Below are 22,823 nucleotides of genomic sequence, written 5' to 3'. Positions count from 1 at the left end.
CTTGTGTGGAAGGCTGGTTTTTCCTTTTGTGTGTGTGTGTGTGGGGGGGGGGGGGGGGGGGGGTAGTCCCTGTAAGCACTTGGGAACCTGCCTGCCAAGTGGTTAATATGCCTGTGCTGTGGTTAGCTGTGTTTGCAAATTTGAAGTGCATGTGTATTTATCAGCATTCCTTGTTCTGTGGAAGGCTGTGTTTTGATGTGTTTTTTGGGGGGGAGTGGGGGGGTGGGGAGGAAGTTCCTTTAAGCACTTGGGTACCTGCCTGTGAAGTCATTAATGTGTGTTGTGGATAGCTGTGTTTGCTTGTGGTTGGGGGGAGTGTGTCTTTTGAAGCTCCTGTAAGCACTTGGGAACCTGCCTGCTTGCTGTTTTTATCTCCATTTGTATTTGTCTGGTTTTCTAGTTGTGTGGTATTGTGTGTTTAGATTTTGGGTGTGTTGGGGGGGGCGAGGGGGTGCAGACGTCGAGTCAGTGGTTAGTTTTGTGTGGGTGGCCGCACATACCGGGAGCAGGAGAATGGGCATCCAAATAGTTTTGTCCTTCCAGCGACGTTCCTCGTTTCTCTGTGCTGCACAGAAAGTGAGTCGTTGTGCTGTTGAGTCTTCTCGGAAGAGGAAAAAAAAACGTCAGTGTGCTTGGTTTTGAGTGTATGGGAATGACGGCTGTGTTGGGGAGTGGAAACAGAGATTAACCAATGGGCTTCCTTGCTCGTGTGTAGTAATCGTCGTTCACCATGGCTGGAGTCGTAGAGGAGAGGGAGGGCGGTGGAACGGTGAGTGAGCGGCTGCGGGAGGGTGGGTGAGGGGGACTGTGGGTGGGGGGATGAGGTCCTGCGCCGATTTTGGTTGGTATGAGTATATGGGAATGACGGCTGCACTGGGGAGTGAAAACAGAGATTACCCAATGACAATCCGATTTGTTGAGTGTCTTGCTCCGCCCTCAATGTCATCACGTTGTGACACAGGGGCGGGGCATACACTCATGCGATCTTGCAACTACAAATTTAGAACGTTGGAGGTGCCTTTTATATATAGAGACTAGTATAACTGGGTAAATATGCACCTATGCTGTTACGCGCCAGCCATAGATCTGTTGTACGTACTCATGCCTACATGATAGAGGTACACATATAACATAGCATTCTATAAATTATGGGCTAGCACTCTAACCATGTTCATACCTTACTGGCATGTCAATGTTAGTACCTATTTTATTGAATTACCCCTTTGTATTTAGGTAACTGATACCAAAAAAGCTAGCTGAGCCTACAGAAAGTTAGGTGCTCAAGAGAGGCTTTCATTGGCTGTGTTACAACTAAATTAAGATCCAGTGACACTATGGGTGGTTTGATGGGAGGATTCAGATATAGCAGTCTCTACATGAAATGTACAACTAAAAGGCTATGCAAAAAGTCAGTTTCTTTCTGTGTAATGGTGATCTAAATAAGGTGTTTTTAGACCATACACTAAAGGATATAAAAGGTAATCAATCAAAATTTGAATAGGGGAGGAAAGCAAGTTTTTTTTTTTTTCATTCATACAGGAGAACAAAGTGTTTCCATATAAAAACTGTAGTTTTCTGTTGTGAAACCAGCTGCACCATGTATAGTTTGTCTTCCCTGGGCTTCCTTGCGCATGTCTCAGGCTTTCTGCTGCTCTACCTACTTGTCTCACCCCTGTAGATGACATCATTAGTGTCAGATATAAATTTATGCTTGTTTTCCTGTGGCACATGCCGAAGGAGTATGTAAAAGAAGCATGGTGTGTTCTTTAGTGTGCTCCTTTGTACATCTTCCTATTTGCTTTATTTTTCTCTTACTTTTTCCCCTTACTCTTACATCTCTAACACATGTTATGTCTCCTCTACCTTATCTGTGCATTAGGGCCATAGATCTGCTCTTCATATCTCTCATTCTCCTCCTCCACAGGTAATATATCTGTATGCCGTCTCTCACCTTTCTTGCCCCTTACCTCTTAGGTCAGATACTGATTTCTCTTTGCATAGGACTGGTTCCTTAACAATATGATCCTAACGCTTAAAAGCTCACCTGGTTAGGTCATATATTGAAGGCGCCTCCTTTGATATCCTTTGCTTAGTTGAGACCTGGCTTTCAGAATCAGATGTGGCCTACCTTGATCAATACTACCCCCAAGGCTACCAATTTCTCTTTTTTTTTTTAAACAGCCATTAAAAAGAGTGGAGGCTTGACTGTTATATAGAACTCAATTCTATATAACAGTCTCACAATTCACTGAATGACACTTATCACCTCTCAACCCTTGAGTTCCTGTCTTTCAAACTGACCACCTGCAGTCACCCTTGCCAATGACCTATAGTCACTCTCGCCACTCTACTTACTCTCTATGGTATTCTCTCTTTACGGTCCCTTGTCCTTATAGATAACTTTAATATACACTTTAACAACCCTCAGGATGCAAGAGCACAAGACTGTAAGGCCTTTCAACTGGATACTGATCTGATTCATCTTCTGACCACCATTACCCAGCTCGCAGAACACAAACCAGGTTTGTCTTGACCTCACTAGACACTCCAGTTTCAGTGTGCTAGCACCAATCCTCTGTAATAATCTCCCACTCTATATCAGAACTGAACCCTAATTTAGCAAATTGAAGGCCTTACTTAAAGTCTACTTTTTCTCCCAGGCCTTCCAATAGGCATGATGGCCCTCCTAACATCTCTTATTTCCCACTCCCACTGGCTACAGCTTTGACTATAGGGCAATCAGTGCCCTAATTCCCATGCCCAACTTTGAGTGATGTATATAGAATCTGACCCATAACGTGTCCCCCCCCCCTATGTTTTGCACAGGTGTATGCCTACCTGTAAAATTCACACTTATATGCATTTCTTATAGACTACTGTAAGTCATGCAGGTATCTGTGGTACGTAGGCGCATACATTTATGCCAGCTCTATAGCTGGTGCAAGCGCTTTCATCTAAGTGCATACGCACATATATACCTGGTTACGCTAGTATCCTATAAAGGAAAGTAAACACATATATACTGTTGTTCTAATCATTTATATGTGAAATTTGGGCCAGATTCTGTAAATGGCGTCTAAAATAGAAGCATCTGAAAAAAAGTGCTTAGTGCTATTCTATATACCATGCCTAAAGTTACGCACAGTGAATAGCGCATAGGGCCAGGGACCACGTCTACATTTAGGTGAGGCCATTTACACCACTAAAAACCTGATGTAAATATCAGAGCCTAAATGTAAGTGACTTCGTCCGAATTCTATAACAACACACAGAATTTTGAGTAATGCTCCTGACATACCCACGCTCCTCCCATGGCCACACACCCTTTTCAGTTACACACGTTAGAATTTGCACACACTTCTTTTTAGAATATGCCTAAAAATAAGCATGTGTACATTCCAATTATTACCAATTAGTGGTGATAATTGGTTATCAGTTAATTATCATCACTGATTGGCTTGTTAATTAATTAGTGTGCATAAATTGGGCATGCATCCAATTTAACGTGCACTATTCACCACACCTTATATAGAATCCAGGGGTTAGTGTGTGTTAGCAAATACTGTATAGAATTACCTCCCAAATCCTTTTGTAAATTGTTCTCTATGTGCTGTTTGCAGCAGATAAAAAAGGAGAAACCTGCCACAAAACCACGGAGAGATAAAGCATTTATATATTCAAGACATGATAAAAGCCTGAGTCACAAAACTGAAAAGACACGACAGGAAAGATGATAGAGTACATGGAATAGCTTCCTTATGAAGAATGCCTTAACAGTTTAGGGCTCTTCAGCTTGCAAGAGAGATGGCTAAGAAGGTGCACGATAAAATCATGAGTGTGGAGAACAAAAAAGACAACTATTTTCCTTTCAAATAGTAATAGAATCAGGAACAATGCCATTTAAGTCAAAATGTAAAAAAAAAGTATTTTATTTTTTCAGTCAACATGGCTCAACTGTAGAATTTGTTGTTGAAATATGTTGTCAAGGCAACTATAAGAACAACATTTTAAAAAAGATTTGGGCAAGTTTTCCTGAAGACAGGTCCATTAGTAATGATTAACCTGATAAATTTGGGAAGTGGCATTTCATTTTTCTAAAAGTGAGCCCCATTCAATGGATTTTTGGGTTGGTTGGGTAGTCTAACCCACAATGCAATGCCTTCTGTTTTTATGCTCTTATATAATTAGGGCTGACATTTGTAGTGAACTATTATTGCACTGTGCTTTGAACCAGCCAAAAACAGCTTCCAGTTAAAGTTGATAATTGTGTCTGTGTATTGCTTTCCTAATATGATAGAAAATTTTCATCTGAAAACTGCAGGAACAGCTGTAATTGCAGCTACCTTCAATAGTAGAAGCTGGTGTGGTCAGCAGATCAGAGACACTATTGAATGCTGAGGCTTGTAAAATTAAAATCCTTGAAAACTCAAGATTTATGTACAATCTACAAAAAAATAAACTCTGTACTCACCTAGAACCTTGAGTTCTGCACTCCCATAAATAACTCCATGTATATTTTCTGCCAAGCATTGGTACATTCCAGAATCTGACAGATTCACATTGTGTATCATCAATACACCATTAATCATCTCGACTCTGCTCTGTAATGAAATAAATAAAAATCAGATTTACAAAGGGAAAATGAAGAGCATTTCTTGGCATCATAGGCGGTCGGTGACTCAGATGTTTTGGGGCGGATAAAGTGGATCAAGGCTAGGACACGTGTCAGCAGTAAAGGAACAGTGGAGACACTGTTGGAACACAGCTTCTTCTCTCATCTAATATCTCTATTACTGATGGTATTATAATCAGTTAAAATAAATTGAACGCTATAATGCAATATGAATACACAGATATTTTTATAGGACCTCTGCGGCTACTCATTTCACACAAGGATCTTTGCCTTGTGGTTCTCTCAGTTTTTCCATCCGTCCAAACATTTAGCATGACTCATGTTTCGCTACTGCTGCATCAGGGCATGGTACTAGAAGTAATGCTTAACTCACTTGCTCATACATTCCAAAAATGGAATGTATGAGCAAGTGAGTTAAGACAAAACTGAAACCCCATTAAGCTGGACTCTGCATGTGGAGGGGTATTTTCAATAGGACCAAGTCATTAAAAAGTGCCCAAATTGACCAGATGACCACGAGAGGAAAGCGGGGATCACCTCTCCTTACTCCCCCCCCAGTGGTCACCAACCCCCTCCCACCCAAAAAAACTTAAAACATGTTTTGCCAGCCTCTATGCCAGCCTGAAATGTCATACCCAGCTCCTTGACAGCAGTATGCAGGTCCCTGGAGCAGTATTTAGTGGGTGCAGAGGACTTCAGGCAGGTGGACCCAGGCCCATCCCCCCCTACCTGTTACACTTGTGGTGATAAATATTGAGCCCTCCTAAACGCACTGTACCTACATCTAGGTGCCCCCTTTCACCCCTTACGGCTATGGTAATGGTGTAGAGTTCTGGCGAGTGGGTTTTGGGGGGGGATTTGGGGGGCTCAGCACCCAAGGTAAGGGTGCTATGCACCTGGAAGCTATTTTTTTTTAAATGCCCCCTAGGGTGCCCGGTTGGTGTCCTGGCATGTGAGGGGGGCCAGTGCACTACAAATGCTGGCTCCTCCCATGCCCAAATTCCTTGCATTTTGCCGGGTTTGAGATGGCCGGGCCCGGTTTCCATTATGGCTGAAAAACGAAGCTGGCCATCTCATATAAACCCGGCGAGCGATTTGGCCGGCGCCAAGCGTATTTCGAAAATATGCTTGGCTCTGCCCCATCGCGGAGCCGGCCTTGAAGATGGCTGGCCATTGATTTGGCTGGCGCCGTTCAATTATGCCCCTCTATGTGACCCAAATCAATGCTAACAATTTCACATTTCTACGACTAGCAAAATCCTTCATATTTTTTCCGCATTGGGGAGACAACCATTCTGTTTCCTAAATGTTGGGTATATTCAATTGATACTGAGATTCTCTCCATATTATTTTAGCTTTATTGACACATTTTGTTCTAAATGATGTGCAAAGAGAAGTGTGCTCCAAGACCAGGCAAGCAAAGATACCAAGCAGTCCATTAGTAGTTCAGAAAACTTTATAACCTTGTAGTTACCTCAAAGAATATGGCTGGTGGCATCATTAAAATCAGAATCTGTTTGGCAGAATGACTTACAAGACCAAACATGGTATTTAAATTCTGTTTAATTAATTGCACAGTTTATTGATTTCCAAAGATCACAGATGCATTCATTGAAACAGAGCCATCTAGTTTTACTTGCGTTTGCTATTTAACTAAATGTGCTCTATAAATTCATTTGCAAATACAGAAGTTTCATTGAAATTTGAACATACATTTTTACTTGGTTGACAACGTGTGAAATGAGCTCTTAAAACATAGCCATTTTCCTACTTGTCAAGAGGATTACTGTGATGTGGTTATACTGGGTAGTAAAAATGATTAGGTAAAAGAGTATTAAGTGATGAGGTCTGAAAGGGAAGAAATATAAGAATAAAAATAATTACAAATATCTTTTGAAAAGTAAAGCAATGTGCAAAAGTAATTTACTCAGTGCTCACAGGCTATACACATAGATGATAACACCCCCCCCCCCCCCCGACCCCAACACTCAAGGCCCATTGAGAGTATCAATAAACTGAACATCTTACGCTACACAACACTGCCCTTTATGCGCCATGTTTCCTATCCAATTCCATTTGAATAGGTTTACTGTCACAACTTTCCTGAAGACTAACCTTTGAGAAGCCTAATTCATAGAGCAGCAGGTTATGAATCAGAGAGGACAGGGTTCAAATCCCACTGGCATTACCTCAGATACAAACTGAGGGGCTCTTTTACAAAGCTGTATTAAGCAGCTAATGCGGGGTTTCAGCATGGTAGACAGTAGCACAAACCTACAGTACCCTCTACTGCATTAAAACAGCCTTTGTATTAAAAGTTCTGCATGCTAGCTCTTATGACTGCCGATAGGGCAGTTGCATTTACCACCACCACCTCTAGAGGAGGTGGTTCATGCTGCTGCACTACTGGCAGTCCGGTAGTGCAGCCACTGGAAAAATGTTGGCGCATCATGGCCCCCAACCTCTCATCCAACAGATATAATAACCCCAACATCCCTAATATCAGAATTTGACCCCCTGAACATGCTGTGACACCTCTGAAGTTACAACCCAACTCCTCTAACAGATCCTGACACTCCTCAAAGCCGTAATCCAACTCCCTCAACAGACCCCCCCAACACCCCCAAAGCTATAATCCAACTGCCCCAACAGACCTCACATCCTAAAGCCAAAAAGCCACTTCCTGACATGAAAACCTAACCCCCTAAGCCCTCTCCTTCCTCCTCCACGAACACCCATCCCTGGACCTAACTGGGATCATCAATGGTAGCTCAGTGAGTCCAGGCAGCAGTGATCTGCCCAGGTTGGTGTCATCCTTCAAAATGGCTTACATGCTCCCTAGCAGGTGGTGCAATAAATTCTTAGACTTATAGGGAGTCTTTTACAAAGGCACGGTAGAGTTTTTAGCGCACGCTAATGATCAGTGTCTGCTAAATGCTAGAGACACCCATAGGGATATATGGGAGCCTCCAGCATTTAGTGCATGCTTATTTTTAGTGCAAGGTAAAAACGCTAGTCTGCCTTTGTAAAAGGACACCTTAGTTCATTACATGCCAAAAGTAATATGTGGTATGTGGAAAGCTGGTTCGGTAATGTTTTGGGCATGGTCAGCATCTACTCATGCAGTTACCAAACAGGACAGACATTTACTGCACATACTTAAATTAGTACACATTTTCACTGCCACTATATGGGTAGGGCAATTACACATTTTTTTGGTGGCTGGTGAATACTTATTTACTTTTGAATATTGACATGAATGTTGCCAACATAGATAGATAGATAGATAGATAGATAGATAGATAGATAGATAGATAGATAGATAGATAGAGATATTAACATTAAAAGTTTACAGGCTTACCTGTGGCTGGAGTGGTATTCCATTCTTTAACCACCGATGTGTGGGTCTTGGTTTCCCACTGGCTTTGCATTCCCACCTCAGCAGTTCTCCACTGTCTAACTGGGTGTTATTAATTTTTTCAACCCAATGTGGCTGAGCTGTGGAAGAAGGCAACATATCACCAAAATCCAGACCTATGTTTGTAATATCTATACCTCAATGTAAATAGTTACTTGTAAAAGAATAGAAAACAAAAAGTGAATATCATGATGCTTCTTCTTAAATCCATGCTATAGCTACATTTTGAGTACTATGTGCAATTTTGGTCTCCAAGGGGGCCCTGTACTAAAGCCGCACTAGTGGGTCCCTTTTACTAAGCTGTGTTGGCGCCTTCACATGCATAATGTGCATCAATTTTGAACTACTGCCCAGCTACCGCGTGGCCCGGGTGATAATTTCATTTTTTATGCATGTCCGCTACGCATGTGGGAAAATATATTTTATTTTGTGGCATGCGGCGCTAACCGGTAGCAATCAGCATTGCACAGGTGTAGATGATTACTGCCTGGTTAATGCATGAGACCTTACCACTACGTGAATGGGTGGCGACAAGGTCTCAGGCCCAAAATGGACACGCGCCAATTTGTATTTTGCTGTACATCCATTTTCGGCCAGAAAAAGGGACATTTTTTTACAGACCTGCTGAAAAATGGATTTGCACTCATCCAAAACACAAACCTACACTAGCGCAGGACATTTTTTAGCGCACCTTAGTAAAAGAAACCCCTAGTGATTGCTGCGCAGTAAATGAGCTGACACAGCTTTGTAATAGAAGCCCAAAGTGTATTAGGCACTTAGGACAAGATTCACTAAATAGTGCTCAAAGTTCAATAGCAGAAAAAATTGGCGCTAAGCATGATTAATCATGCTTAGCACCAGTTCATGTGCCCAACTTTAGCTGCCAGACTTATGCCTGCTAAAAACTGGTGTAAATGATGGCATCGAGTTAGGCGTGCTGAGGCAGTATTCTGTAACTACATGTACAACTTTTCAGAATGCTCTTTGCATGCCCCCTTTTGAGTTACACTCTAGTAGAGTTAGGCACCATGCCTTATAGAATAGCACACGGTCAGAGATTGAGTGCCAATTAACACATTAGCATCCAATTATTAACAGTTAAGGGCTCATTACTCAATTAATTTGCATGTGCAGATCTGGGATCCATGCATTGAATCTGGGGGATAATGTGCAGTTACCCCCCCCCCTGGATTCTACATATGGGGCTAGATTCTATATATGGTGCATGAAAACTCTGCATAGAATAAATTTCTGCCTAAGCGTATTCTGTAAGTGGTACCTATATTTAGGCACGGTGTATAGAATACGCTTAGTTGATATCACAAGCGCTCAAAACTACACACATACATTTACACCAAGGGAAATGTGGCATAAACGCTGTTGTGTAGATTTAGGCGCACATGGGCATATTCTATAATAGTGCGTGTAAATTTTGGAATGCCCATGAAACACCCAATTCCCTGCCCATAACGATGCCCCTTTTTGGCTGCACATTAAAATTTAGGTGCTGTGCGTTACAGGATACACTTAGCAAGTTGTGCTTATAAATTCTAATTATTGCCAATTAGTGTTCATTATTGTTCATTAACAGCTGTTATCAATGCTGATTAGCTTGTTAAGCCAATTAAATTATGCATGTTGTTACAAAATATGCTTGGATTTTGGCACAGAATACTAGATGCAATATATAGAATCTGGGGGATGGTGCCCAAAACTGGGTGCCAATCCAAGATGTGCACCCAACTAAATTGACTAATGAGCCAATCAGTGCCAATGATTGGGTACTAATTGTTACCAATTCACTTTGCGTGCATCCCTTGTTATGCGCTGTTCTATAACAATATGCACCCATATCACACAGCGTGCAACCCAAAAGAGGGAGTAACCATGGAAGGTGCATGGATGGGTCAAAGGCGCTCCTAAAATTTCACACAATGTTATAGAATACCGGTGATGTGTGCCCAAATTCGGTGCCAGGAATTATACCTGGTTTCAGCAGACATGTCCTGAATGCTATTCTCTAATGGGCATTCATCTTTCAGTGCCCTTTATAAAATAGCATTGTGAACACCAATTTTTTGACGTTGATTTTTCAGTGCTATTTACTGAATCTAACCCTTAATGTGCAAAGTCAGACTACCCCGCAACTACATTAGTATTTTGCAGTATTTTGCCTGTTATCATGCAGAAAACCTAGTGTTGATGAATTTCCCCAGAATTTCTCTCTCAGGTGACATGGCATGGATGGGGATTGGGTATGGAAATGTTATTCAGTTAGGGGTCCTTTTACTAAGCTGCCTAAGCATCTACATGTGCCCAACGCGTGCCAAAATGGAGTTATCACCCGACTACTGCGAGGCTCTTGTGGTAATTTCATTTTTGGCACGCGTCTGATACATGCATCTGAAAAATATTTTTTATTTTTGGACTCGCATAAAGGACATGTGCCAAGTGGCATTTGACATGCGTAGGTCACTACCGCCCAGATTCTTTACCGCTAGGTCAATGGCTGGCGGTAAGGCCTCAGACCCAAAATAGACGCGCAGCAGTTTTGATTTTGCCGTACGTCCATTTTAAGCAAAAAGAAAAAAAGGCCTTTTTCACAGATGCGCTGAAAAATGGATTGGCGCATGCCCAAAACCCATGCCTACACTACCACAAGCCATTTTTCAGCGAGCCTTTGTAAAAGGACCCCTCAGTGCATTATACTTACCGTGTACTAACTAGTTAATGCACAGTTAATGCTGAAACATTTAGCGCCTCCTAAATAGGAGGTGGTAAGTGTTCCTGCGTTAACTGTGAACAGGTATCTCATGCTAATGGAAACATTAATGCACGGCCTGAATAAAAAAAATATTACAAATGCCTTCACTAATTGCCACATTATTTGCAGTTAACACACAGTAAAATCCTGTATTAAGCCGTGTTAACTACAAATCATAATGTACTTTAGTAAAGAGGCCCCAAATCTTATAAATAATAACAAAGATAGAGAAAGGGGCACTAAAATGATAAATGAAGAAAGATAAGGTTGGAAGATAGTAAAAAGGGATATAGGTTTATAAAAGTATGTGTGGCATGGAACAGGTTAATATGGAATGATTATGGAAATACTCCAAGAAAATACCTAGTAGCAGATTGAAAAAAAAAGTTATAATAAAGTATTTTTATTCAGTCAATTAATCTATGGAATGTGTTAATAGAGGATTGGGTCAAGGCTAGTAGTACATCTCAGTTTGTGAAAAAAATAGGGTGGAGAAGTTTCTGGAGGACATTGTGCTCCATTAGCATATATTAGGTAGACTATAGTGATGAGCTTTCATTCAGAATTAATCTGAAATATTTTGGCCACTTGGATTGCTTTGCAGCCATCTAAAGTAGTTTCAATTGTCTGACAAGTACAGCATAGAACAGTGAGGCAAAAGCTGAATTTAAGTAATAAGCACACCAAAGTGATTGACAGTGTTCTGGGAATTCTCAGAATTATCCTTGGAACCCTCTGTTCTCATTGCTAAAAAACAGAGCAATATTAAAACAGACAGAAAGTTAGTGCTAGTGGAAAAACATTGTGTAAGTCATTACTGAGCTCCAGCCAAGTAGTCACAGCGATCAGGCCTGGTCAAAAACTAGCACAGAGAAGTCTTATCAAAGAATTACCCCTGAATTGGTTCTGCAATTGTAAGCAAATAGCCTTTTCACATATTTCCCTCTGTTTGGAAGAAGAGAAAAATTCCTTTGTGAAAGAGATTTAAAAAGGCATACGAATGTTTGCACTTTAATGTGGGGCCAATGGAGAGAGCTATGCATTAAAAAAACAATGCAGCCAATGCAGTAACTAAATAATATAAAACCACAAACAACCTCACAGCTAATAAGTCAAAATAAACCTTATAACCTTCAAAAACAGCTAACAAACTAGAGGGCCAAATCTCAAAGTCCAACACATAAGCTGATCCACATATCAAATCAATCTAATATCTATTTGCTGGACCATCAGAAATGCGACTCTAACGTATTTAATTATGTCGAAGAGTTAAGCATTAAAGTCACCATAGGTCCAATTTTTAAAGTTTTTCTTTTTTTAATAATAAACCTATCCTGCATTTAAAATAAAACAACATTTTCAGCAATTTAATCATTAAATGTAATGTATTTATTTATTTATTTATTTATTACATTTGTATCCCACATTTTCCCACCTATTTGAAGGCTCAATGTGGTTTACAGAGTCCTGTTATGGCTTTGTCGTTCCAGGATGTCAGATACAGTTAGTGATGTAAAATTATTAAATGAGGGAAAGAAGAAAAGATTTAGGCGGATAGGTATAGAAAGTAGACTTTTATAACTGGGTGGATTGGCGAGGTGATTTAATAAGGTTATGGGTTCTCTTTGTAGGCCTTGTTGAAGAGATGTGTCTTCAGAGATTTACGAAAGTTGGTTATTTCGTCAATAGTTTTCAAGGTAGTGGGTAATGCATTCCACAACTGCATGCTCATGTAAGAGAAGGTAGTTGCATGCATCAGCTTGTATTTTTGTCCTTTACAGCTGGGGAAGTGTAGATTCAGAAATTTCCGGGATGATCTTTTGGCATTTCTAGGAGGCAGGTCCACGAGGTTTAGCATGTAGGTTGGGGCGTCTGCGTGGATGATTTTGTGAACAATCGTGCAGATCTTGAACGCGATGCATTCCTTAAGTGGGAGCCAGTGAAGCATCTCTCTTAGGGGTTTTGCACTTTCATATTTAGTTTTTCCAAATATGAGACTGGCGGCAGTATTTTGGGCTGTTTGGAGTTTTTTGATACTCTGTTCTTTGCATCCAGCGTACAGTGCATTGCAGTAGTCCAGGTGACTCAGTACCATTGACTGTACCAGGGTATGGAAGATGTATCTCGGGAAGAAAGGTTTTATTCTTTTGAGTTTCCACATGGAGTGGAACATCTTTTTCGTCGTATTGTTCACGTGGGCATCGAGTGTGAGGTTTCGATCAATGGTAACTCCGAGAATTTTCAGATTTTGTGAGACGGGAAGAGAACAGTATGGAGTGGTTACGGTGGTGAAGTTTGTATTATGTTGTGAGGTGAGTACAAGACATTGTGTTTTTTCTGCGTTAAGTTTTAGCTGGAATGCATCCACCCAGGAGTGCATGATTTGGAGGGTTTGGTTGATCTCGTTGGTGATTTCAATTAGATCGTGTTTAAACGGGATATAAATTGTGACATCATCTGCATATATGTAAGGGTTGAGGTTTTGATTGGCTAGTAATTTAGCTAAAGGTATCATAATTAGGTTAAAGAAGGTTGGTGAGAGGGGGGATCCTTGGGGGACTCCACATTCAGGTGTCCATGGGGCTGATATGTCCGCGTTCGTTGTTACTTGGTATGATCTTGTGGTTAGGAATCCTCTGAACCATTTGAGAACTGTACCAGGGCCGTGCCAACCCGGTAAGCGCGGTAAGCATGGCAGGAGGGCGCCTGCCAATCAAGGGCGCCGCCGCCGCTGCCGCCGCCGGCCAAGTCGTGTTCTAAAATTAAAAAATATAAACCACTCTCGCGTTGTTGGCGCCTATGCGCATGCGCTGCTGGGTCTGGCTGACTGGCTCGCTGCTGCCTTCCCATGCGCAGCACTCGTTCGTCTGTTTAGCACCGCCCCAGCTCTGACGCACGCCTGTGGAGCCTCGCAGGCAGTCCGACTCTCCAGGACCTGGACGGGTGTTGCCGCCGTCGCGTTGGAGTGCAGTGTGCAGCAGTGCTGAGAGGAGAGAGGAGAGCCGGTGCCGCTGCTGGATGATTGATCGCTGCCCGCTCCCGCGGTGCTCCGCATTAATTTTGTTTTTTGCTGTGAGAGTCAGAGTCAGACTGTGGTGGACAGCACTGGTAAGGTTTCGCCTTGTTGTGTTAACTTTTCATTACTTTGTTGGCTGGCTGGCGTGGCGTGGGCCTACTTATCATGGATAAAGATAAAGAAAAAGAAAGTGCATTTGAGGCTGCAGGTTGGGTGGGGGACTGGAACCAACCAGGCCAGCTGGGGAAGAAAAGAAAGATGGGATAATGTGTGATATAAATGCAACAAATAAACAACAGCCAACAGGCAAGGAAATTTCTGTTGGGGGGAGGGGGGAGAGAACAAGCTAGAATCAGGGAGGAAGGAGGGGAGTCTAAGGCACGAGGAAAGGAAGAGATAAGTTGATGATGAGTAATAAAATGGATTTTGACATAACACAGTCATATTTCCAGTTCTAGTAGTACTTAAGATCCAGCAACTATATATAACTGTATAACCTTGTGCTGTATAACCACATTATGCTTGGGGCTCCAGCCACTGGACACACATGTGATGGGAGTCTGATAGTGCCATATTCTTCCCGCACTGTGGGTATTTTTTAAATCCTGGTTTTCATATTGGGTCGTGAGGCTTGGCCTTTGATTTTGATTTGTCTTTTGTTTTTTGTGCTTTGGAATCCAGCATTGTTATAGAGAGTGGAGCAGAATTTGTCTGTAGGCTAAAAGCTCATGAAACAGACTGGCACATGGGTGCTTTGGTTGTAGTAACCACTAGGTGTGCAAGTTCAGACATGCTCAAAGATTTTTCTGGGCTCTAGGGAGCAGGTCAGAACTGGCGTCTTCTAGTGATGATGTCACCCTATGTGTGGCTACCTTATTTTGCTTACACACAAAGTCCAATGCAGTGTTTTTCAACAGGTGTGCCACAGCTGCTCCATAGGTGAGATGTGGGCAGGAGCGGACTGACTTCTGGCAACTGAAGACCCAGAGCAACAGGGGGCCCATTGCCACATTTCTCCCTGTTTCTTTGACTCTCTCCCCCCCCCCCCACAAATGTCTTGAAGGAAGTTCCCCGGCAGCAGCAGTAATTCACAACCGCTTCATGCAGCCTGATTGAAGTCTCTTCTGCCCTGGTCCACCCCCGCATAAAAGGAAGTTGCATCAGAAGGGGGTGGGTCACGGCAGAAGAGAGGTTCCAAACAGCAGCGGTAGCGGTGAATTCCTGCCGCTGCCGGCGGGGGGGGGGGGGGGGGGGCGCCAACTGATAGTCTGCAGGGGGGCACCAGAGACCCTTGGCACAGCCCTGAACTGTACCTCCAATTCCAAAGTATATGTAATAGTATTCCATGATTGACCAATTGACCATGTCGAAGGCACTGGACATGTTGAATTGTAGGAGGAATATGTTGTTGCCAGTTGCAATTGCTTGTTTGAATGAGTTTATTGCAGATGTAAAGTACTCATCTCAGAAAACAAGGGGTAGCGGAACCATTTTGATATTGGCAGACTAGCAGCAGGAGTTACTGGAGATTGTCCATGTGCTCTCTACAGGTAAACATTAGGGACAGACCCGGTAGGTCTAGGATGACTTCAGAAAAGAGGAGCTGCTTTCTTGGGGAATGAAGAAGGTGTCTTTGGTGGTCCAGGAGAGTCATCTGGGAGATGTGTAGTCTTCTCAGAAGTCCCGGGTGGTTGCCTGTTTCACAAGTAGTGAGTTGTTTTGGGGGATGGGTGAGGGTATTGGGGATCTCTTAGGAGATTTAATGATATCTTTGGAGGGGTGGTGTGTCTGGCTTTTTTTTGGAGGGGGGGTGGAGATCCTCTGATCAGGATGATCTTTTCCAGGGATGATTGCAGTGTGGGCATGGGAATTTGATTACCACTGGCTCCTTTAAAGAAAGCAGGCCTGTGAAGTCACTATCCTGTGGTATTGTACATGAGGCAGTGGGCCCAGGTTGTGTTTGCATGAAAAACAGCTGTGATAGCTGTGGGTGCTCTTGAGCCTAGACTATAAGTTATAGAAGAGTATTGAAAATATATGTGCGCTGTCTGGGGAATTGTGTTGTGGATTGCTGGAGAGCTAAAACTGGAAAACTGCACCATTTTCCTAAACAGAGATGGAGCTTGTTACAGAAGTCTATGTGGAAGTGTGTGAGAGAAGTAATAGTAGTGCAGAATGCACTGGGGAACTTGAGCAGAGGGCCAGAGTTATGGAAAAATGTATTGGAAGCTTATGATTGAAGAGTAATGGGCGAACTGCTGGTTGAAGAGAACATTGGCTACTGCTGTAACAGAAATGGGTGGTGTGCACATGGTGGTTGTGCTGCACTCAGTGAGAGCTCATGCAGGAGAGCTCAAGCTAGCATGGGATTCTCTGATTGGCTGCAGTCCAAGATGGGAAGGGCTTGTGCAGAATGTTCTGGGGAGAATTTCTAATTGAGTATGAGGCATATTTTTGTCAGTTGGGAACTTATGTTATTGATGTTTGTCTTCAAGGTATTACATTGTCCTAGGGAGGGAGGTAGTCTGGCCTTAATTTATAAAGATCTTTACACCATCAGTATAGTGCTGGTTTGATAGATCAAGGTTTGGAGTATATGGTCTGTCAGTTACAGCATACTGATGATTTTGATACCTTGAGTACAATAATAATCTATAGAGCTCCAGGGAATTGAAATTTAGTGCAGTTTAAGTTAATCTCAATTATTGCCTATTATGCAGCAGTTTTAAGAATATGATTTTAATAGGTGATCTTAATTTGTATTTGGATGATGAAAATGATTATTCTGCACTTTAATCTTTAGATTTTTTAAATTTGTCTAACTTCCAAGTTGATTTTGTTAGCTCTAAGGTTGCCTACCCTTAGTTGGTCATCAAGTTTGGGAACTAAAATACTATCAGATTACTTTCCTTTAAACTTTTTTTTAGGTTTTCTAAGAATCTACCCTATTATGATTCTATTATATTACTAGGTGTAGGAAGATAGATTCTTAACTGTTCTGGCAAAGAATTGAGAATATATTAACTGTGATGAAAGTAATTCAGTTCAAATGTTAGTCATGGAATAGCATAGTAATGGAGGCCTTAAAAGCTCATCTATTTCAAGCTGAAACCTGTTTACTTTGTTTACTGAATTGTATGAACTCTTAATTGTTATTCTACTTGAGTAGAGGACTTCTATATGATGTTATCCATGCTGAACCTTTGGGATAATTGCAGAATAGAAGAACGTAATAGAATAGACTAGAACGGTGGAGAGGAAGATTGTTGATACCCAATGCTCATGAGAGAGAAGTTCTACTTGATAGAAAAAAAATTTTCTTTCTTTTTTGGGTGCAGAGATTGGGTAGAGGAACTGGGACTGAGTGTCCTAACTGTGGAAAGTGAGTTGATGTGTGAGAGTGTTTTATTTTATTTATTTATTTTTTATGTCCTGAGTATATATTGACTGATGAAAGTGTTGAGTGAAACAAGAAATAAGAAAAGTTGCATGTTAGTAGGAAATATCTTCCACCGTTATAACATTTGATTGATGGAAAGTAGTTATCTGCTGGCTGTTCTGGTAAGACTGGAATTACATAAGAAAGAGCAAGTGTTCCAGTAATAGTGATTATTACTATGCCAATGTGTAAACGGTGATAAAAAAAAACAAATCTTCATTTGCTAAGCTTTGTTGATCAGGCCTAAAGATAAGTACCCCCTCCCCCTCACACACACATTGACTATAGAAACAGATTTTAACTGCAGAAAGAATCTGTGTTACTACGAACGGTTTAGCTGACTGAACACTACTATTTTGAATTGGCTGGGGCAAATTTTCTTTATTCTTAAATAACAGTAGTGTATTTGGAGTAAAATGGAACTCCCAAAATTAAGACTGGTCCTACAGAAGAATGTGGGACATTTTTGTGCAGTGAAAAATTGAATGTGATTCAAACCTTGTTCAGATGTGATGCCTGTGAGTGAATGTAGGGAATTTTTATTATAATAGCTTATCTTACTGCCTGAGAATTATTAGGGAATGTATGATTAGGGCTAAAAGTAATCTTAGGGGCCCTTTTACTAAGCTGCAATAAGTACTAATGCATGCTTACCGCAGGTTAAAAGCGACTACTGAGTGGCGCACTGAGATGTCCAGTGGTAGTTTTGGCATGTCTTCCACTCAGCCATCTCTCTCCTCTTCAATCTGTTCAAAACTCTGCTGCACGACTAATATTTCTCCAAAGTCGTTATGCCCATATCAACCGTCTCCTGAAATCACTTCACTGGCTCCCTATCCGTTTCTGTATACAATTCAAGCTCCTCTTGTTGACCTATAAGTGCATTCACTCTGCAGTCCCTCACTACCTCTCCACCCTCATCTCTCCCTACACTCCTTCCCTAGAACTCCATTCACTAGGCAAATCTTCCTAATTGCACTTTTCTCCTCCATCGCTAACTCCAGACTCCGCTCCTTCTATCTCGCCGCACCTTATGCCTGGAATAGGCTTCCTGAGCCATTGCGTCTAGCTCCATTCCTGGCTGCCTTCAAATCCGGACTGAAGGCCTACCTGTTTGATGCTGTTTTCGACTCCTGACTTGTAACTTTGATCTTATCTTTATGTGTCCTTCTGTCTGTCCTTCCCTTCTCCTTTTTGGTCCTGTCTGTTTGTCCTGATTTAGATTGTAAGCTCTTTTGAGCAGGGACTGTCTTCTTCATGTGCAATTGTAAAGCGCTGCGTACGACTGGTAGCGTTATAGAAGTGATTTATAGTAGTAGTAGTAATGTATGCACGCTTCCCACATGCTAAAAAAATAATTTTTATTTTTTAGTGTTGGGGGTGCGTTTGGGGGGCAGAAAGTAGGTGTGTTCAGCGCTAATGGGTTCACACATGGGCCCTTTCCACCTAGAAAATAGGTATGGTTAAGGGTTCACACGTCAATAGAAAAATTAACGTGCGGTAATTATTGCTGCTATACAAAAATCAGCCATTTTACCCCTTTATTAGAAGGTGGCCTCAGCATGTAGAAAACCTATGCACTAGTAACAGTGCAGGTCACCTTTTAGTGCAGCTTAGTAAAAGGGCCCCTTAGTTAGCTGTTAGTCAGGTTTTAGCCTTGAATCTTACTTTTATTTTTGAAAAACAAAAAAAGAAGTTAGAAACACCAATACAATCTTAGAAAACCTGGAAATGAGGCACACCTAGTAAATTTCTCAACCTGCACTTCCCCAGTTGTAAAGGACTAAAATACAAGCAGATGCATGTGACCTCATTCTCGTACTTGGGCACGCAAGTGTGGAATGCACTGTCTACAGACCTGAGAACAATCGGCGAAACAACTATCTTTCGCAAATCTCTTAAGACATATCTCTTCAGCAAGGCATACAATGAGAACTAATAGCCAAAATAATCCACACGACGATCCACTCAATTAAGATAACTCATCTACTATAGCTACCTAAATCATTCCTCTCCTTCTTCTTTTACCCTCATCTAACTTCTGCACAACATTAAATGTACATGTCACCTTGCAATGACAATGTTAACAAAACTATGTAAGCCACATCGAGCCTGCAAATAGGTGGGATAATGTGGGATACAAATGCAATAAATAAATAAATAAACAAATACATAAATAAATAAAAATGTTTACACCTAGGGGTGTTAATTTTTAGACTTAACATGTTATATAACACAGAATTTTAACATGCAGCAAGTCCAAAACTAATGCTGCACCCAGAAGGGGCGTTCTCAATGGTTTATTTATTTTTTCATCTGCGGGTTGTGCATTAAACATACAGATTCACAAGGAGTACCTGCTCCAGGCTAACACAGAAGGGGAAAGGGAAAGGGTCTTGCTATACTGCCTTTCTGTGGTTTTTGCAACTACATTCAAAGCAGTTTACATAGCATATACAGGTACTTATTTGTACCAGAGGCAACGGAGGGTTAAGTGACTTGCCCAGAGTCACAAGGAGCTGATGTAAAAAATTGAACCCTGTCCCCTAGGATCAAAATCTGCTGTACTAACCACTAAGCTGCTACTCCTCCCTTAGCACCTCCTACTAAAGAGCAGTGAGTGGCATCGCTATATAGATAGCTGGCAATATTCAACCACTATACACATAGCTATATGGATACATTTAGGATAGTGTTTCTATTGGTCTAATAATAATAATAATAATAAAGTATCTCCAGAGGTGTAATTACGGTTACCACAAATGATCGTTACTTATTTATTTGTTACACTTCTATACCACATTTTCCCACCTTTTTGCAGGCTCAATGTGGCTTACATATAAGCAACGAAAACAAAAAAGTGAGGACAAGTGTGGAGGAAAGCCAAGAAACTTTATTGATAATCAATTGACGACCCGACACGACCATGTTTCAGCATCAAAGCCTGCATCAGGGGTCAAATAAATCTATACGGAAATAAAATTAAAATAAATTGACAATCATAATTCAAAAGGAAAAATAAAATTAAAATTAAAACAATCATGATGGAAATCATATAAAAAATGTAGTGGTATATATAGAGAGAACAATTCTTCATGGATTAAACATAAAAAGTATCTATGGATGACAGAACAAGATATATTTGTTTAAAGTATATAATTTTTTTAAAAATAATTAAAAGAAGCAACTGTAAATCAAATCATACGAGAAATGGTGATTCTTTTGTGGTAACCATACCATAAATTTTGGAGTGTTGGAGTGGATTGAAAAAAGGTGCATGAAAAATAAATAATAAATACTAAATAAAAAAAAATAAAAATAAATGGATAATAAAAAAAATATATATCTATATTAATAAATCCCACCTTGAACGTTCTGAAGCTCACTCCAAGGCAGAGAAGCTCACTCCAAGGCAGAGAAGCACAAAAATCCTGTAGTCTTCATAGGCTAGGACCAATCACCCTCACTCATAGACCCGCCCTCAGCCACGCCCCATCTGTACATAAAACGCTACCTCAACATTCTGAAGACAACCTGCAGAAGCCATCTGCAAAATCCCTAAACAGTTTGTAAGTTCATGGTGGTGAAGCCATCCAACTCACCATGTCTCTCTGCCCTGCCCTCGAAGGCGGAACACAGAGAGTAAAGGGATCCATAAAGGCACCCCTACCAACTGGCAACCCCCTCCAACAAACAACGACCCAGGCAGGGGGAGTGTTTCCGTACTCCTCCCCCTGCCTAGGAATCGCTACAGACTGCTGGCAAACTCCCCAACCACACGACCACAAAAGCCACCCGCAACCCCCCCCACACAAACACATAAACACACATACACACACATAAACACACACACACACACCTACACACACACACATAAACACACACAAACACACACACACGCAAACACACACACACACATAAACACACACACACACAAACACACACACACACATAAACACACACAAACACACACACACACACACACAACACACAAATGCAAACACACACAAACAAATGCAAACACACACACAAACTCCCCAACCACAAGACCACAAAAGTCACCCGCAACCCCCCCACAAACACATAAACACACATACACACACATAAACACACACACACATACACACAAACACACACACACGCAAACACACACACACATAAACACACATACACACAAACACATACACATACATACAAACACACACACAAACACATACACATACAAACACACACACATTCAAACACACAAACACACACACATAAACACACACACACAAACACACAAACAAACGCAAACGCAAACACACACAAACGCACACACAAACAAACACACACAAACAAACACACACAAACACACACACACAAACAAACACACACACACACACAAACAAACACACACAAACACACACGCACACACAAACAAACACACAAACATACACACAAACATACACACACACACACACAAACAAACACACACACACAAACACACACAAACACACATGCAAACACACACACACACATGCACACACAAACGCACACACACACAAACACAAACACACACACAGACACACAAACAAACACAAACACAAAAACACACAAACACACACAAACAAACACACACACACACAAACACAAACAAACACACACAAACACACACACACAAACAAACACACACAAACACACACACATAAACAAACACAAACAAACACACACAAACACAAACAAACACATACAAACACACACACAAACACACACACAGAAACAAACAAACACACACACAAAGAAACACACACACACAAACACACACACAAACAAACACACACACAAACAAACACACACACACACACACACACACACAGCCTCGACGGTGCACCTCTAAGTGACCCCCTGCCGCATCGCCGCAACAACCCATGCAATGGGGCATCAGAAAGCCCCTACCCCCTTCCCTCCTTGCCGCATCACCCAACCCCTCCCCTGCCGCTTCACCAAGCCCCTCCCCCCCACATCGACCGCCTCGCCACCCGCGACCGCTAATACAAACTCTGTCCGGCGGCTGCTGCTGCTTCTATTCAGCAGCAGCAGCCCGTACATAAAGAAAACAAACAAACAAAAAAAACAACCTCCTAAAACGCACCTCCGTGGAGAACCATCTCACATTGGCTGATGTCTCCGCAGCCGCTCCTCCTCTCCCCTCAACGTCAGTGCCCCTGCCGGAAGACCCCTGAGAAACGCCGAGACGTCAGAGGGGAGAGGAAGAGCGCATGCTGAGACTTCAGCCAATGTGAGATGCTTCTCAACGGAGGTGCGTTTTAGGAGGATTTTTTTTTGTTTTCTTTATGTACGGGCTGCTGCTGCTGAATAGCAGAAGCAGCAGCCGCTGGACACAGTTTGTATTAGCGGTTGCAGGTGGCGAGGGGGTTGATGAGGGGGGGGGCTTGGTGATGTGCCACGGTGGGGGGGGGTCGGGTGATGCGTGAAGGGGGGGACAAGGGGCTTTCTTTGGGTGCTGCGCCGGCTGGGGGGGAAGGGGGGTCTCGCTGGACAAGGGTGGCT

The 22,823-nt window shown here is 41.9% G+C and overlaps 1 protein-coding gene across 1 annotated transcript in view; it reads right to left on the bottom strand.

Annotated features, from left to right (window-relative positions):
- CNTN5 (contactin 5) overlaps window positions 1-22,823 on the bottom strand; it is a 699,531-nt gene that overhangs the window by 357,385 nt on the left and 319,323 nt on the right. Inside the window, exons 9-10 of the mRNA XM_030200224.1 lie at window positions 7,995-8,131; window positions 4,472-4,601 (exon numbers count right to left, since the gene is read on the bottom strand). Of these exons, the coding sequence (XP_030056084.1) occupies window positions 4,472-4,601; window positions 7,995-8,131 (267 nt within the window). The remainder of the gene's footprint in view (window positions 1-4,471; window positions 4,602-7,994; window positions 8,132-22,823) is intronic.

The sequence above is a fragment of the Microcaecilia unicolor genome, chromosome 4 (genome assembly GCF_901765095.1).
Source record: "Microcaecilia unicolor chromosome 4, aMicUni1.1, whole genome shotgun sequence".
Classification (NCBI taxonomy): Eukaryota; Metazoa; Chordata; class Amphibia; order Gymnophiona; family Siphonopidae; genus Microcaecilia; species Microcaecilia unicolor.
This window is presented reverse-complemented; position numbering and strand designations above follow the sequence as displayed.